Genomic DNA, 18274 nt, shown 5'->3' with positions numbered 1-18274 from the left:
GTAGGTCAGGATGCTGTGCTTGGGACGCCTGCTGCCCAGGGAACGCCGATTAGTCAAAGTGGGGGGAGTGTAAAGCAGTGATGACTGATCTGCTACTGGGCACTTCAGACATATGTGTCACACACACTTTGGGACAAGTTCTTAGCATGGCCTGCCAGCCTGTGGGCAGAAATAATGACGCCTCGTCTCATGAATCGTACAAATGTATTGATCATCACACGCTACAGCCAGTCACAACACAACAACAAACTCACTCAGGTTATTTCTCAGACCTTGTGCCCCAATGTTTTTGCTCCCTCCATTTAAACGTTATGTCAAATATATCAACTACAACAAAAGGACTTGCTGGGATACACGACTCCGACTACACAATCCTGTACATGGATTTAACGGTTTAAGTGTTTTCTTAAATAATTAAAACATGTTTTCTAACTTCCTAAATGCAAATATTGCCTGGTTTATTTGCTCCATATAACAAAGAAATCACTAAAACTGAATAATTTTGGTCTATGGGCAAAACAACAGCTTTGGGAGACACCAATCAACATGCCTGATTAATTGTTAGTAATGATTACTAATAACTAATGGAATCATCGATTACGGAAAATAATAGTTAGTTGCAAATCGTTAATGCCAGGTTCTGTGAAGTGTCTTGTGATATCTAAAATATGTAAAACTTAATACAAAAAAAAAAAAAAGAAAAAAAAAGCGCTTTATTATTCTGAGACTAAAAGACATCACTTTTGTTTTTTGGGGGGTAGAAGCGAACAGATCATGAAACCACTTGATGTTATCTGTGACCTGGCTTGTTCAGTCGCAGCAGGGGAATGTGGGTGTGGGTTGGGAGTGTTTGGGAATACGGAGGTTGGGGTGTGGGAGATAGGAAGTGGGAGGCGGATCATTTACAGGGCAGGGCCGGATCGAAGGTGCTGCAGCTTTTATCCTTATATGGACAAACCTGGACAAATTATAGCAGCTCATACCTGAACTACTCCTTCCAGCTATTTAACCCCCCCCCCAAAAAACACTGAAAAACAAGATTGACGTGCGTGTTTGTTTATTTGTCAGTGGTGTGCTGTAATGGAAATGTACAAACAAAGTCCCATGTGGCATGAAAATAAATGGGAGCTGCCACTTTAAGTAGCAGTGAGGCTGAGACACCTGGGTCTGCAGAGACGTTGAGATTCTAAGATAAGAGGATACCAGCGCCTTTATACCTGGGGGTCAGGTTAAGACTTGCTTTAGACTCAAAATATTTAAAGCATTCCCTGACATGCTGGGTTTGTAAGCGCCAACGTGTATTGCAAAATAGGTCTGGCCAAAAAAAACACATCTTCACCTGCAGAATATGGGCGTTTAGTTTTTATTGTTTCAAAGCAGCACTACTGATAATATTTTACTTTAAATAATCCCTTGTAACAGGAAGAAGATGAGAGCCTCTTTTATTCTCACTGGATAATAATACGGGCTGCAACTAATGATTATAATATACCTGATAAATCTGTTGATTATTCTCTCAATTCGTTGTTTGGTCCATGAAATTGTTGAGTAAATGTTGATGGGTGTTGTTTTCCTAAACTTTGACATGATCAGTGTGTTAGTGAATTATTTGTTCAACCACACAGAATTCACATTGAATAAGCTGAAAAATGAAAGAGCTTGTTAAACGGATGAATTATCAAAATAATTGGCGATTTAGTAATTTATGCATCTATTAATCAGTTAATTTTTGCAGCCTTAATAGTTATATTATGATAATAACCAGATAAAGGCAATCTTCTGAATCGGGTACTGAATAAGAAATAATCTGATCAAGGCATGTGGAGTAGATTGATATTAGTTACATTATGTATATAATCTGATTAAGTTGTAAAGACAATTTAATTAGATTATAAACCCAATAGGAATTTTCACAGCAGTAGACAGAAAGTATCGCGTTATAATCAGAAAATCATCTGTACCAAGTAAACAGGAATATGAATGGAATGTTCATCTAACAACTCATGTCAATACCATTATCTGAGTAAGTCAGTAGTCAATAAGTATTGTCAAACTGTAGAAGAGTTAAAGCAGATAGAAATCAACAACATTCTTCTCTAATATTGAGCGAGGAGACTTCTAAAATATCGGGGAACTATTAAAATACGTTTGCCAAAATAACAACAGGGCGGGGACCTGGGAATGTTAAGGAGCGACAATCTGATAATCTGTGGCTTCAGTTTTCAAAATAAAGGACTGCATGTGATCTTTGATCGTACTTTATTGATCAAATTCTACATCAAGAGACATTTTAAGACCCTGTAAAGTGTTCAAATTATTGCTTCATTTCTTGCTTGCTTGCATCATCCCACAGAAAAATGGTGTACCTAATCACTTTGTATACAAATGTGTATAATTGGAAAAAGTTTAAAAACTAGGTTTTTAATCATATAAAGTTCATAAACGCTCTGCTCTGAGACGCTGGGGACATGGGTCCACTGTCCTGGTCTACTCACTTCAGTGGGGACAAAAGACGATACGTCCCTGTTCGTCAGTGTTTGTACAGATTGTAAACGCACCAGTATCAAACCTGCCGTTGAACAACAATGGAGAAAAGTGACATTAAGGGCGCTTTCACACCACTAGTTGGATTATTTGATCCGCACCAGGCAATACAATTGTTATTATGTAACATATGACTCCAGTGTGGTCCGCTTTCACACCAGCAAACGAACCAAAATTGGCCCGATTGACGTTTCATCAATGTGTTTATATCTTCCGGTAGAAAAGCGCCAATTTTGACTCACTATGGAGCAACACGTTCGCACATTGCTACTTGCTCTGATCTTCGTTTATTACATTCTCTGTATTGGCCATTTTTGGCAAAATATCCAATTTAAGAATGAGTCGCGGCTGCGTCTGGAGAACAATCTGCTGATGCGCTGGAGTCGGCGAAGACGTATAGCGCGTCATTTCAGGCAGCGGAGACGCGCTATTTTCATGAATGTGGTCGTGCTAACTATGAGACGAAGATTGCTCCAAAGACCTACAAGGTAGGCTATGTACATGGCATTTACTGCAGAATATGATTTGGACCCGAGTTGGCGTTCTCACCAGAGGGACCGCACCAGAGTCTGACATTTGATTTGGTGCGGACCCGAGTGTGATTGATGCTTTCACACCAACGAAAACGAAACGAACTAGAGTTTTTGGTCTGAATGGATCGTTTAATGCGCACCAACTGCTGTTGGTGTGAAAGCGCCCTTAGTGTGTTTGTGAGTCCGTATCTGCCGGTGGAGTTAGGTCTTCTCTTGAATTGACTTCACTTGACTCACTTAAATGGGGACGAACATGGTTGTTTGTCAGTTTCACCATTTTAATCGCCCTTTAACGGCATACTGTCCACAAACACAGAGCTGATTAAGCTGCAGTCCTGCTCTCTGTCGCCCTCGTTCTCAGTGGTACTGCAGCCTCACTTCTGGGACAAATATTGATAATTGATAAAGATAAGGTTTTTATATCATTTGATGAGGAGTTTCGCCAACTATGATTCGAATGCATCACTGAGCCATATTTTTAGACACAGAAGACTGGAGAGAAACTGTTTTCAGTCTTTACTGCATTACAAGTAATTCAACGTATTATTATGTGTGAAGAGGAGAAACCTGTATTTGCTTCACATGACCTTCAAAAGAACCACAAACACTCAACTGTGATACCGACACATATGCGGTAAAACATTTGCTTCCCAATTATCACTCTGTGAAACATGAATGAAGGATGTTCAGGCTTTAGAGAAGTTCAGCTGCGACACTGAACAATCGGGAGCTGTTAGAACTCCAGTTAGATGCACTCGATTGCCGACTGCTGAATGCAGTCTGCACTTTACTAGCAAGAAGACGCCAACGGCCATCTGTTACCATTTCCTTCTTCTCTCCAGCATTTTTGTTTTTTGCCGTTTATTGCTTGTGTAAATTAACCAAAAAAGCATCTAACGGGCGAATTAAGGCCCTCTAAGATGTTGTTCGAACACCAAGCACATCAGAATCATACAGATGCTAATATTAATAAGGTTTTTCTTAAAGGGACACTGTGTAGTATTTATGGGTTTATATAACCCAAAATCCACTTTTTTATACATATTATGTGCTCCTGCATTGTCTAGTCGCTGTATAATAGTTTTTGTTTCATTTTCGTAGTGTTTCAAAAAGGCATGTAAAAATAACATGGTCGCGGGCCGCGGTTGCATAGCCACTGTTAGCAGCGAGACGCCATGTTTCTACCGGAGCCTGTGAGGACAAACGCGAGAGAACAAATCAAGCGCCGCTTTGCTTGTAGCGGAAGTCCCGCCTCCACTCTCTCCGCTTTGTCTGCTACGGCCGCGGTAGCTCGCCCTAACCCTAACCCAAAGACGACGAAGACGACATTTGACCGGCTGCGGACACCGTAGCGCTCAGGGAAGGGAGGGGGGTGAGCAGAGGAGCAGTTCTTTGTTGTAAATTTCAGCCTCTCCTCTAGATGTCACTATAAAGTACTTACTTCACCTTTAATGGAGAGATAAAAAAAATAAAAGGCTTCCTAATAATCTGGCAGCATGGGTGTGACAGTTAATGCTTCCCTGAGGCCAAGAATGATGGGGTTTTTTTGTCCCATCAGTCTGGATGTATCTATGAAATTAAGATTTCTGCAACTTCCTCTTCACTAGACTGTAAGGAACAGATGAATAAAACAGTCCTGCAAAGGATGAGATCAGCGGCTATGTTCAGATCACTGCTGATTTTCAAATCAGATAAAGTATGTGGTCCTGGATCAGACTTGACCAACATCTGAGGCTTCATCAAAGGCAATTTAAGAAATGCAGACGTGTGGAGGCAAAGCATTTCCTGTCAGGCTGCATTGGATGATGTGTGAACTCAAATATCAGGCGGGCAAAGTTTCCCCCTCATATCCTTTGCAGCGTCTGTGCACCGAAAAGGCAGCAGAACCGTAGCAGCAGTCTGCTGCTCACACCTGACCTAAGATCTGCATACCTTTCCTTTATTTCCCTTGATTTGCTTTCGACCGGTAGCAGCCTGCCGATGACATAATCCAGGAAGCAGGGAGCGCACGGCTTCAGCGGCACAAGAGAGAAAGTTGGGGATAAAGTTTTCCAACTGCAGAAGCGAGCAAGCAGGGGCTGATTATTACCATTTTTGGGCACGCTTGCTCCCATGCAAGCCCAGCCCAAACCACAGCGCTTACTCAGATTCCACAGCACTTTTTCTTCCCCCTTTTCTTTCCTCGGTGGAGAAAAAAGTACGGGGAGTAGTGGAGGGAGGGAGGGGAGGAAGAAAAAAAAAAAAAGTAGCACCCCTTCTCGAAACAGACCATTCATACTGTGTGTGGAAGGAAAAAAGAAAAAGGAGCAGCAGCTGTGAGACGCGTGGAGAAGATCTGGGCTTGTTGGGGACAATATATGGACGCGTTACAGCTCTTTACGCACCACGTCACGTCACGCTCACTCATCCATGTGGTCAAAATAAAGCAGCTGTGCGTGTAGGAATTAAAGAAGGGGTTTACAGACAAATCATATTCTGAATATTAGCTCCGAGATAGTAGCATTTGGAGCAGATTTGTGCATAAAATTGCCAACTATCACACACACACACACACACGCGCCATGCTCACATCACATCATCAAAGAGATGAAAGGAGGTCGCATGCACACACAAACACTGCATTGACTTCCATTCATTCTTCAACAAAGCTTGACCTAATCGCTTCAAATCTGAGTGTGTGTTTAGCGTTTACGCCAGAAAATGCTCCAAAGAGGTAACAAACAGGACACAGCATTGATTTCTTCCATTCATTTCCAAAGCCTTAACACTAACCCTTAACCATAACCACATGACTCCTAACCCTAACCCTTCAACCAGTTCCTCAGATATGAGGTTCTGCCTCATCAGTAGGACCAGGTTTTGGTCCCTGTGAGGACTACAGGTCCCAAGACAGGTGCTACATGCCAGAAAATGTTCTAAAGAGGTAACAAATGGGGACACTGCATCGACTTCCATTCATTTACACAACTTTACTACTCGTCCTGACAAGGTATGTGTTCATACCAGGTCCTGGAGAGGTAACAAATACAAGAAAACACACACAAGGACACAGCATAATTCAACTTTAAAAAAACTTTAACCATTAACACCAGGACCTAATCACATTTCAAAAAGCTTGACCAGTTCCTTATCAATGAGGTCCTGTCCCATTAGTAGGACCAAGATTTTGGTCCTGAAAAGGTTGGCGTTTATGCCAGGTCCTCAAGAGCTAACAGATACAAGAACACACACGCAGACAAAGCGCGTGGGTGACATCTGTTGCTCTGGAAGTGTTTGGACGCGTCCTGTCATCGATTTTGACTTCACCCCCCTCCTCCTCCTCCTCCTCCCGCCTGTAATCGCTGCAGCTCGGCTACAGGATATTTCATAACACGGTACAGGATATGAGCGGAAAAGTGTGTAAGGAGAAAAAAAAAAGACAAAAAAAGACTTAGCGCAGTTTGGTGTTGCTGCAACACGGAAAAGTGTTTGTGTTTGTGTGTGAAGAAGTGCACAGGTGATCGTAACGAGGCTGGAGTGACACAGCTGCTGTCAAAGTCATCGATGTTTGATTAGCAATACTGATCATTAAGAAGCTAATCTTGGTGATTTGGTGTAGCCGAAGAGTGTAGTTGTTGTTGTTGTTGTTGTTGTTGTTGGGAGACACTTTGACACAGATGAAGAAGAAGAAGAAGAAGGAGGAGGAGGAGGAGAATAAGGAGGAAGTCGCTCACCTTCCTCTGCTGCTTCTCCCAGGCTGGATCCAAGAGCATATCCCGGTCCCAGTCATCCTCCTGCTGCATGTAAACAATGTCTCCGTCATGTTCCTGCTCCATGGTTACGCGTTTATGAGGCTTTATATTATATTATGTATAGTTTCTCTATATATGCGCGTGCGTGTGTATTTATATTAATTCTATTGGCGGACGTCCCCCCGGTTCCTCAGCTCGGTCTGCTGCTCTCTCCTCCTCCGCGCATTCAACACGGAGACACGGCGCGTGAGTGAGTGAGGGAGTGTGGATGAAATTAACGGTCCACCCTCTCTCTCTCTCTCTCTCTCTCTTTCTCTCTTCTTCTCCCCCTCTTTCTCTCTCTCTCTCTCCCTCTCTCTCTCTGTGTGTGTGTGTGTGTGTGTGTGTGTGGGCAGGTCTAAAATGTCGAGCAGCGACAGACAGACGCAAAAAAAAAAACTTTGCAGTTCAGACAAATTCAATCGATAACCGAAGGGGGGGCGGAGTGGGAGGGATCCGATTGGACGCCTCCACGTCACAGGACCCGCCCCCTCTCCTGGAGCTGATTGGCTGGTTGAGCCGTCAGTGGCCAAGGCTTTGTATCCGAGGTTGACGTCGGTTTGACTGAAGTGAAATGTGGTGACAAAACAGAGGCTCGCGGGCCAGTTCTGGCCCTAAATGTACAAAACACTGGGTCCTTCAACAAGTGATTTCGCAAGACTTTTGCAATGTTCCTTTGTGAAAAAAATGTTATTACATTTTTTGTCGTTACAAAAACAGTAGTTTATTTTAACCATTATATATATAAATACATATGTATATACATATATATATATATATGTATATATATATACATATATATACGTATTTATATATACATATATATATATATATATATATACTTATTTATGTATATGTATATATATACATAAATATGTAGATATTATATACATATATATATATATATATAATGGTTGTATATATATATATACATATACAGAGGTGGAATAAGTACTAAAATATTGTACTCAAGTAAAAGTACCAATACTTTGATGGAATATTACTCAAGTACAAGTAAAAAGTTCATTTGAAATGTATTTTAAGTCAAAGTTACTTAGTTACTAAAGAACAAACAAAGATAAATATATTATGCACAGTAATAAATTATTGTAAATGGTACAACAACAATAAATAGATCACAGAGGGACTTTTTGTCTGTTCAAATAAAGGTTAACCATGTAAAAACAGTCATGAGACGTTGATCAAAGTGTAAACAGGAGGGAGATGTTAGGCCAAGAAGCACAAAAGTCTTGTGGACAAACAGAAAATAATTTGCATGGTAACAAAAAAAAACAAAAAAAACCTGCTTATGTCTGCAGAGCAAGCCAAGAACGTCCTGCAGGGTGTAGACAAACACAAGTTTATGATCGTAACCTCAGAGGATTCACCGTGAAACAGGCAAACACCTGGAAACCTGACAAACACAAAGGTCAGGCTGTCGTTTACGGAGCAAACAAAGAGTCCAGTGGACGAATCAAAAACAAAAGCATAAAAAACAAAACACCCTCGATCAAAATGATGGAAAGAGGCAAGCGTGGAGAAAAGAGAAAACAGCTCATGAACCGGAGCCACCGCCGCATCTTTCAAACCTGGAGCTTGTTCTGTTGTATGACTCTGGCATTTACAGCCGTCTGTGGAGCAGCACACTCACGTTTATTGATGAGTTCACGGCTCAGAGAAGCAACGGGGTGAATGCAGAAGTAAAGAGGAAGAGATTCTGCCAAACGCCACAGAAAAAAAACAAAGATGTTCAGGGGCTTTAGAGACAGAATATCCTCGAGAGCTTCAGAGTCTCAGTCCAGGTGAAGGTGCAGAGAGAGACTCTGAAGCTCTGAGATCATCATGTCTCTGGGTCCAAGTCACTGACAACTCATTATCATTTACTGTGTGTAAAACCTATCAACAGTTGCAGCTCAATATTACCTCACTCTTTGCCGACAGATGTTTGTAGCCTTCAGTTCGCGTCAAAACTCAAAATATGTTGTTTTTTTGTCAATTGTGGGCTACTGTAAGAACATGGCGGTCCAAAATGGTGTCTCCCTGATATTAGGGATGTACCAACAACACTTGTTTGTGTCCGATACAATACCGATATCACAAACTCGAGTAACTACCGATACCGATATTATTCCGATACAGTCATTTTAGACCATTTCTGAACTACGACGACACATTTGCGCCGAGGAGTCATTTCAAAGACCTCGTTCTCCAACTGTGTAACAAAAAGAAGACACAAACAGCACAAACATGACTCGCTTTTGCAATTTTTTGGGAATTTTGGATTGTATCAGATTTTACATTTTTATCCGTCCGATACCGATACAGTGATTTTGACCAATATCGGACCAATACCGAATCCAATCCCTACCTGATATAAATAGAAACTGTTAATTCTGGGGTTAAGGGATCCTACAATGAGGCCATTGTACACTTATATAAATATTTATATTTATCATGATTTTTAGAGATGTTCCGATACCAATTCCGATACTTATCGGCCAATACCGAGTACCGATACCAATGTGTTATAATTTTCATTGTTTTCTTCTTTTTTTTTTTAAAGGTGCCATATGTAAGAATGTGGCCAAAAACGGTTACTACATTCAAATTCAAAATACAGAGGTCTTTTAGGTTTCGTTTTCTGACGTAACTGGCAACCCGTGGTTGCTCGGCAGCTGAGACTCTACTGATTGCAATGATTGGTAGACGGCGGTAGGTGGCGCCACATGCCAAAACATGATTTCAAAACATAAACATGATTTGCAGTCTGCAAAATATTTTTTTTAATGCAAATATTTTGTCTGTACTGTTGTTGTTGGTGAGTTCAGTTTGTTATATGAACATTATTCCTGAGTCTCTGTGACATATTAGGAGGATTTTATGATTTATTACATAATGCACCTTTAAATCATACTACACCTGCATGACTGTAATATGATCATCATTGTGGTGAAGCCTGGCTCAGGTTAAACCCTTTTACAAACACGAATGAATACAGCAAATGGAAGCCATTTATATTGTAAATCATTTTTAAATTGAACAGTATAAAACAGTAGTGCAACAGCAACTTAACTTAATAAAACTAGAAATAAATTCCTTTGATAAAACTTAAGTGCTGCTGCTGCTAAAGTAGACATTTAGACATGCTAAAGAGTAAACATTATTTACTTGATCTTAAATTAAAGACCCGAAAGAAATCTGCAAATGTTCCCAATCTACAACACGAGTGCAGTATCTGTTCAACATTTGAATATTTCACCGTTTGAAGGTTTGACAGATATGCAATTAACACCCAGACAGACATCCAATGCATTTATAGATAGATTCCTCCTCCTGCTCTCTGTATAACTGACAAACTAATTGTTTTATTTGATCTTTTACTAACGATTTTTTGCTTGCACCATCATCACCTCGCCCCGTGTCACTCATCCACACCACCAATATTGCAGATAATATCCCATCATTTTGCCCTTTTTCCCCGTGTGTTTATATTTAAATTGACTTTCTGTTTGAACCAAAGCTGCTTTTCCTCTCCGTTATTCACAGTCACAGTCTAGAGCCGGGTCATGACAGTGAGAAATAATAATCTAACAAGCTGCTGCTTGTGTGGGAGGAGGAGGAGGAGGAGGAGGAACATGATCTGGGAAATATCGATACTGCAGCACTCTTTGCTCTGGCCTTAATGATGTAATATAACACTAAAATAGTCAGTTTAACACCAGGACCTAATGTGTTCTGTAATTGTGTTAAAATGAACTTATTTGGTGTTAGTTGCACATTAAAATAGTTTATTTTAAAGGTGCATTATGTAATAAATCTAAAGCAGCTGGCCCTAAAATCCTCCTCATATGTCACAGAGACTCAGGAATAATGTTCATATAACAAACTGAACTCACCAACAACAACAGTACAGACAAAATATTTGCGTTAAAAAATATATTTTTTTAATGTTTATGTTTTGAAATCATGTTTTGGCGTCATGTGGCGCCACCTACTGACGTCTACCAATGATTGCAGTCAGTAGAGTCTCAGCTGCCGAGCAGACCTCGATATTTTGAATTTGAAAGTAGTAACCGTTTTTGGCCACATTCTTACATATGGCGCCTTTAAAGCTATTTCAAACTATTTTAGTAATATCTTCAACGACATAGTGAATTTGGTGCCAGTGCAAGAGGAGTCCCTTCTTCTGCTTTAAAAACTTTAAAATACTTTCTCCTGGATGCACTTTAGTCGTATTTTAAATGTTGTACTTTTACTTGTAACGGAGTACTTCTACCAGAGCGTGAGAGTAAAGTACCGCTCTGCTCGTCATTCACAAAGAAAAGTGAGCTCCTGTAAACATGTGAAGCCAAAGCCAGGTCTGTCTGCCTTGTAAGGTAAACCAGCTCTCTCCATTCTCTCTCTCTCTCTCTGTGTGTGTAACACACACATATGCACAGTCGTACACACACACACACACACACACACACACACACACACACACACACACACACACACACACACAGAGCAGGAAAGAGCTGCCGATGCGGGATAGCCCTGACAGTCGGGAGAAAGTGGAGCACTCTTCCATATATGGACAAACTTCCAACCGTGGACGTTTAGGAAAGTGACGTCACAGACAGAGAGCAGACTGCCAGCTCACCGCCTGCTCCTCGCTCTGAGGAAACTGGTTGTGACTGCAGAGCACACACACACACACACACACACATATTTACACACACACACAAACACACACACAGTGAGGTGATGAAATTCAGGTGCACTATTATGGCATAATGAACCATTTATACAAAGTTACTGGGGTAAGTTATTTAGTACCTTGGTAATAAATATTTCCCTAATGCTTTTTTTAGGTGAGTTATTTGCAAGACTATGGTTCATTAATCTGAAACCGGGCCTGTAATTTATGATTCCATGTACTTTAAAAAGGCTGTATTTCATTTTAAATGTAACGCAATCACACTGTTGTACTATCGGTCTTCACGCTATGACAGAGACATTCAGTACAGACGCAAAAACCACCGCAAAAACATAAAAAAACGAGTTGAGCAGCTATCACACAGACACACAACGTCCCCCAAAGAGAAATAACAACTACTGACATAAAAAAAATGCATACAATGACTGAAAATGTGACATAACGCAAGCACAGGCACCTCAAACGATTATTAACAGAAGGAGAACAACCACGCAGAGACAAAAGCATACGACAAAAATGCCACAAAATCACCTCAGAGACACAAAAACGGCCAAAAAAGTCACAAAACTGAAAAGAAACACAATACAACACCACATGGAAAAACTCACAACTACCAAAAAAGTCACACAAAAACCATCTCATCTCAACTATGAGGAACACATACAACTGCCACACAAAAAAAAAACACAACAGTTACAACAAGGAGATGACAAACAAATGTCGTCCTCGTTGTCCTCTTTTTCGTAGTGTTTCAAAAAGTCATGTAAAATAACATGGTCGCGGGCCGCTACTGCATTGCCACGACGCCATGTTTTCTACGGTAGCCTGTAAGGACAAACGCGAGAGAACGAATCAAGCGTCGCTTTACTTGTAGCGGAAGTCCCGCCTCCTCTCTCTCCGCTTCGTCTGCTACGGCCGCGGTAGCTCCGCCCTCTCCCTCGCCTCACGAACCTCATCTGCTGACACGGAGAAAGACGACGAGGACGACATTTGACCGGCTGAGGATACCGTAGCGCTCAGGGAAGGGAGGGGGTGAGCAGAGGAGCAGTTCTTTGTTGTAAATGTCAGCCTCTCCTCTAGATGGCACTATAAACTACTTACTTCACCTTTTATAACATTGTCTTATTCTGTTTCTTCGTCATTAACTCTCACAGTGTCCATTTTGTAATCTGCACACCGCACTAAAAAACCGAGCACATTTCAGAAACACAAACGATCCGATTTTGTCCCGGCTGACAGAAGCGGCTCATCCTCTCCGAGCTGCGGACGATCGCTTATTTCGCACATGAATGAACTCATTATGATTAACCAGTGAAACGTGCACATTCATTCCGGCGGCACACGCTCTCCTGACGGCAAGCGTTAGGTCAGGGCAGACTGGGGAAGAAATTGACGTCAACGTGATAACGTTACGCAGAATCCCAGAATATCTTGCAGCGAGGAGTGGAAGCGGTTTGCGTGAAAAGTGCTGCTTTCTGAAGGCACTCGGGTCGTGTGAAGGTTCTGCTACGTTGGCTCAGTCTGGTCTCTGGCGAGTTACCAAAGTATTCCAGTCATGTAAGGGAGGAGAATTCTTAAATAGTTGTCCTTGCTCTTAGCGCTGAGCCATGTATGGGATCCTGCTGAATAACCTCTATAATCCCAGGCAAATGTACATGTGTTTGGGTTTGTGGTCAAACGACTTGAGCCAAAACATCATCGGGGACCAGAGGGTTCATACTGTAAAGTACAGGAGAAGGAATGTTAACACTTCATCTGAAAGGAACGGAGTGATGTTTAAGAAAATAAGGCAGCCGTGTGTGTGTGTGTGTGTGTGACTTTGTGAGGACCAGTAAACTTATATACCACAGGGAGTGAGGACATTGTTGCTGTTCCTCGTTTTCTATCAATAAGGGTTATTAGGGGTTTAGGGTAAGGGTTATGCATTTAGTTGCGATGGTTAAAGGGATACTTACCGATTTGAATGTGGCTTTGTATTGCTAGAATAGCAGTAGTATTTTTTAGAAAATGTGCTTTCCCTCCCTCAGTTTTTCACCGAGTTGTAAAAAAATCAGTTTTCCATTTTCAAAATGTGCCCTACTGTGATGCAAAATGCGTCATTTGACTCAGTAGTTTATAGTGCCATCTAGAGGAGAGGCTGAAATTTACAACAAAGAACTGCTCCTCTGCTCACCCCCCTCCCTTCCCCGAGCGCTACGGTGTCCTCAGCGGGTCAAATGTCGTCCTCGTCGTCTTTCTCCGTGTCGGCAGATGAGGTTCGTGAGGCGAGGGAGAGGGCGGAGCTACCGCGGCCGTAGCAGACGGAGCGGAGAGAGAGGAGGCGGGACTTCCGCTACAAGTAAAGAGACGCTTGATTTGTTCTCTCGCGTTTGTCCTTACAGGCTCCCGTAGAAACATAGCGTCGTGGCAATGCAACCGCGGCGCGCGACCATGTTATTTTACATGACTTTTTGAAACACTACGAAAATGAAACAAAGAATATTATACAGCGACTCGACAATGCAGGAGCACATAATATGTATAAAAAGTGGATTTTGGGTCATATAAACCCATAAATACTACACAGTGTCCCTTTAAGAAACAAAAAAAAAGCTTGGCGTCTCCTTCCGAACCAGTGTGTTGAATCGAAGCTGGTTTCAGTGGAAGCTTCCAGAGTCTGTGGTCACACTGAGCTCCTCCCAGTAGCGACCGTGATGTTGCTGCGAGGTAAAGAGCACAAACTGTTCACCTCGGCTGAATAAATACTGATAAAAAAGGCCCATTGTGCAGCTTCACTGGTGAGTGACAGAGCTCTTCTAATGCGAGACACTTCAGCGTTGTGTGCAGAAACACTAAAACAGGGAATTAAATCAAATCAAACGCTGCACTTTTTTTTTCTTTTTTTTTTGATTGATGCCACAGCTGTTGAAGGAGCTTGTACGCCCTCTTTATCTGCGGCCTGTAATTAATCATTAAGCCGCAAGAAGCCAGTCAAAAAGTAAACAACCCTGGAGCTTTTACAATACCCTGATTTTGAACACTAGTCCCAGGAGGGAGGCACGGGGGGTGAAATGGAGGGTGTCTACTTCCTGCAGATAAGTGACAACCACACAGAGAAGTTCTCAGAAGTGCTGTTTGGACAAAGAGAGCTGTGCAAACAGCTTCCATTACCCTCAACTACGCGTCACCGCTGCACTGCCGGCTCATGATGCCACGGGTTTGTTTCCTTTTGCAATCGCTCCGTCTACTACCACCTCTGCTGCTGCTGCTGCTGCAGTGAGTCTGCTCTGACTGACAAGAGGAGGGGCCTCGACTTTGGCTGTTTCCTCAGAAACGAATGACATCACGCACTTTGTGGACAATCACAACACTGTTGGTGAAGCCGAGGAGGCGTGGCCAGTGAAGAGACACTCGTCCATATATGGTTACTCGCCTCAAGACAGGAGAATATCCTAATTATTGGATTTTTAAAGAAAGACTTTTCTCATTTGGTTTACTTTTACTCGGACAAACGAAATCCAATGCCGACATTTGTTTACAATCTGCGGGGAGAGCACGCAACGGAGGCGGCCTAGATACATGAACCCTAAATACCCTAGTTAAAGTGAGAATTTCATTTAACCTAACTAAATAATTGATATTTAAAAAACGATTAATTGAACAAATGCCAAAAAAGACACCCATGTGATGTTAGAGCTGCAGTAGAGCTTGATTCACAGGAGAATTGAGGCAGTGTTGCCATGGCAACTTCATGGTCGTGAAGTACCCAAATCTGCAATAGAATGACTTCTTTTTCCATTATTTAAAATAATATTGTCAAACATTTTCCGTCAAAAAGCCCGAGGAAGAAGATGTGGAATCATCACTGGAGAACAAATTATTCTTTAATTGCAACAAAACATAAGCAAGCTGGCTCGCAATGGTAGTACCCCAAGGGCTGGATAATGACCACAAAAAAAAAAAAAACAACAACAACTGGTAGAGACAATGAAAGCATCATTTCAATGTGCAGCTGAAACAAATGGCGCTCCTCCGGATTTCTACAGAAACACAAGTCCGTCAACTCTTCAGGCTCGCTGAAGCAGACGCAGCCGAAAACCTCTTAAAAATTAGAATAAGCACGATCAGATTCACGCTCGGTGTGAAACTGGAGAAATTAAAACTAAGCAGAGCTTCTCTTCTCAATAAAAACTTATTTTCTATCATTTGAACAAAGCTTCAAATCCTGGGTGGAGCTTTCAGCAACAAACGAATCATGAGTGAGAAAACACACACACACACACACACACTCTGACGCCGTTATGAACAGAAATGAGTAGCCATTGCGTTTTACTTTAAATTCCACTGTTATCGACAATATTTACCTTTTGTTTCATATTATTTTTTCCCCATCTTTTAACGTCGTCTGTGTGGTTTGACCAACAGGTTGACGACACCGTCCAATTTTGTTCTGAAACAAAAAATCGAACGTCTGCTCATAAGGAGCTCAAACACTCACGACGGGCACAGACACAAAATGAAAAATCTTAGTTGTACAAACCCATAGAAAACCCACCTTCCTAAATCAAGTCTGTTAACAAATTACTGATTTTTTTGGGCGTGGAAAAGTTACGTCGTTATGTTTTTAACTTCTTCTCTGAAGGCGAGGAGCCTGATTCTCCCTCTTCTGATCCCACATGAGTCCGTTTCAGAGCGCTCTGTGCCGGGACTTTGTCTCTCCACGGCCTGGTGTCCTCAGGCGTGACGCCGGTCTCTCCCTCTGATTCTGAGAAGACGTCGAGGTTCTCGCTCCCGTGCGACGCCACAGTCCGGTGCTGCCCGTTCGCTCCGGGGCTGCGTCGGCTCTGGGCGTTAGTGTCCGCGCTGCTGCACGCCTCTCCACCGTCAGAGCTGTCCAAAGCCGGCTCTGGAGCAGCTCTGCCTTCAGTCCTGCGTCCGTCCAGTGACTGAGGAGACGCAGTTGAATGTCTCTTCAGCTCAGTCCTGTCACATCCGTTCTCATTGTCCTGGCTCTCTGGGGACATATCTGGGCTTAAACACACAAAGTCAGAAGGACTCAGACAGTCGTCCTCCTCTCCCCCGCTGCCAGTCTGGGCCTTGATTTGTTTCTGATTTGGATCGCCGCCCGACGAGGACGTGGACAGGTCATCGACTGAGATTGATGGGTAACTGCAGGAGTCCAGGGCTGAAAATAAAGCCTGTGCAGACTCGGGTCGATCTTCGGCTCTGGAAACCACGTGCATGCGCCGCCGCCTCATGACGTTGCGCCGCCTCACCGCGCTGCGCCGCTCCTCGTCATCGCTGCTGGAGCTGGAGGTGGACGTGGACGAGCTGGAGGCTCCGGCAGGAAGCGAAGGGGAGGACGTGGGGCTGGACAGGGTGGAGTTGTCTCTGGGGCTGGGCGAACGAGGCCGGGGCATGGGATCGAGCCAAAACTCACTCGAGTCCGAGTCTTCGTTCACCAGGAAGCCGGACTGATGCCGCTGATGCCTGCCGCGTCTCCTGGGTCGCTCTTCATCCTCCGCTGGAGCCGGCTCTTCCCCTCCTGAGGCTTCAGGTCCAGCCAGAGAGGAGGAGGAGGAGTTATCAGAGTCACTGTGGTGAGCGGGTGCCGAGGCGGCGGCGGCGGCGGCGGCGGCGGCGGCAGTGGGAGGTGCTGGCGTGGTGCGCGCAGAGCGGCGTCCGCGGGCGTGCAGCTGCATTATGGCCTCCTCGCTCAGGTCACTGTCGGAGTCAGAGCTCCAGCCCTCGATCTCTCGACGCACCAGCGAGTCGAAGAAAGCCATCATGCGCGGGTCCTCCTGGATGGACTGGCTGACGTAGTCGTGGGACAGACCGCTGCCGCTGTTAAGCACCAGGCTGATGTACTCCTCGTGCGTATATAGGCTGCGAGACTTGTCCTCCACTCGGCCGTCCAGGTCTCCCAGACTGTCGGGCTGCTGGTAGGGACTCCACACCTGTGATGGACGGGGAATGGTGAAGTGAGAGGTGGAGGGAGGGAGGGAGGGAGGGAGGGAGGTTTCACGAGGAAAGGAGAGAGAAAAAAACTGAGAAAGTGTGCAAGTTTCCCTGTGATTTGACGTCTCACTGCAGATTCCCGGCTCTGCATCACCTTTCACTTTGTACAGCGACACGCACAAAACAATGAGCTTGTGTTACTGTACCGACACAAAGGAAGTTAACACTTTTGTCGCCGTCAACAACAGCTTTTATGTCGCTCATTACCTGAACTTAATACGTTTACAATATTTCTTCAAATATTTCAGAAAACACGCGTCAATACAAATGAAATTCAATCCTCCTCTGTAGCATCACTTAAGAAAATCCAGAAAAGAGGTTTTAAATCATGACATAGGCACCAATAAATTCCATTCTTGATGTACACTAGCGTTCAAAAGTTTGGGGGGATCACTTAGAAATGTCCTTATTTTTTAAGGAAATGCACTTATTTTTTCAATGAATATAACATTAAATGAATCATAAATACACTCTATACATTGTTAATGTAGTAAATGGCTATTCTAGCTGCAAACGTCTGGTTTTTAATGGAATATGTACATAGGTGTATAGAGGCCCATTTCCAGTGTTCTAATGGTACATTGTGTTTGCTAATCGCGTTAGAAGGCTATTGGATGATTAGAAAACCCTTGTTTTAATGGAAAACACTTGGTGACCCCAAACTTTTGAACGGTCGTGTATAAACTTTCATTTAAGAAATATTAAAGGTTCAGTTAGTGACATTCAACGGT

General features: G+C 43.1%; 1 protein-coding gene across 8 annotated transcripts in view; it reads right to left on the bottom strand.

Annotated features, from left to right (window-relative positions):
- The window catches only part of actn1 (actinin, alpha 1), a 98372-nt gene that overhangs the window by 63327 nt on the left and 16771 nt on the right, over positions 1-18274 (bottom strand). For 4 of the 8 annotated variants that reach the window (XM_083902494.1, XM_083902490.1, XM_083902491.1 and 1 more), the window contains exon 1: positions 6791-7044. The exons of 2 other annotated variants lie outside the window; for them this stretch is intronic. In XM_083902494.1, coding sequence (XP_083758620.1) covers positions 6791-6892 — 102 coding nt within the window. In that variant the 5' untranslated portion in view covers positions 6893-7044. Of the gene's footprint in view, positions 1-6790; positions 7045-15453; positions 17483-18274 lie in introns of those variants that run through there. 2 more of the 8 variants (XM_083902492.1, XM_083902493.1) reach the window with 2 other exon arrangements.

The sequence above is a fragment of the Microchirus variegatus genome (genome assembly GCF_963457635.1).
Source record: "Microchirus variegatus genome assembly, chromosome: 16".
In the NCBI taxonomy this organism is placed as follows: Eukaryota; Metazoa; Chordata; class Actinopteri; order Pleuronectiformes; family Soleidae; genus Microchirus; species Microchirus variegatus.
The sequence above is the reverse complement of the archived record's forward strand: the minus strand, read 5'-3'. Positions and strand labels throughout refer to the sequence as shown.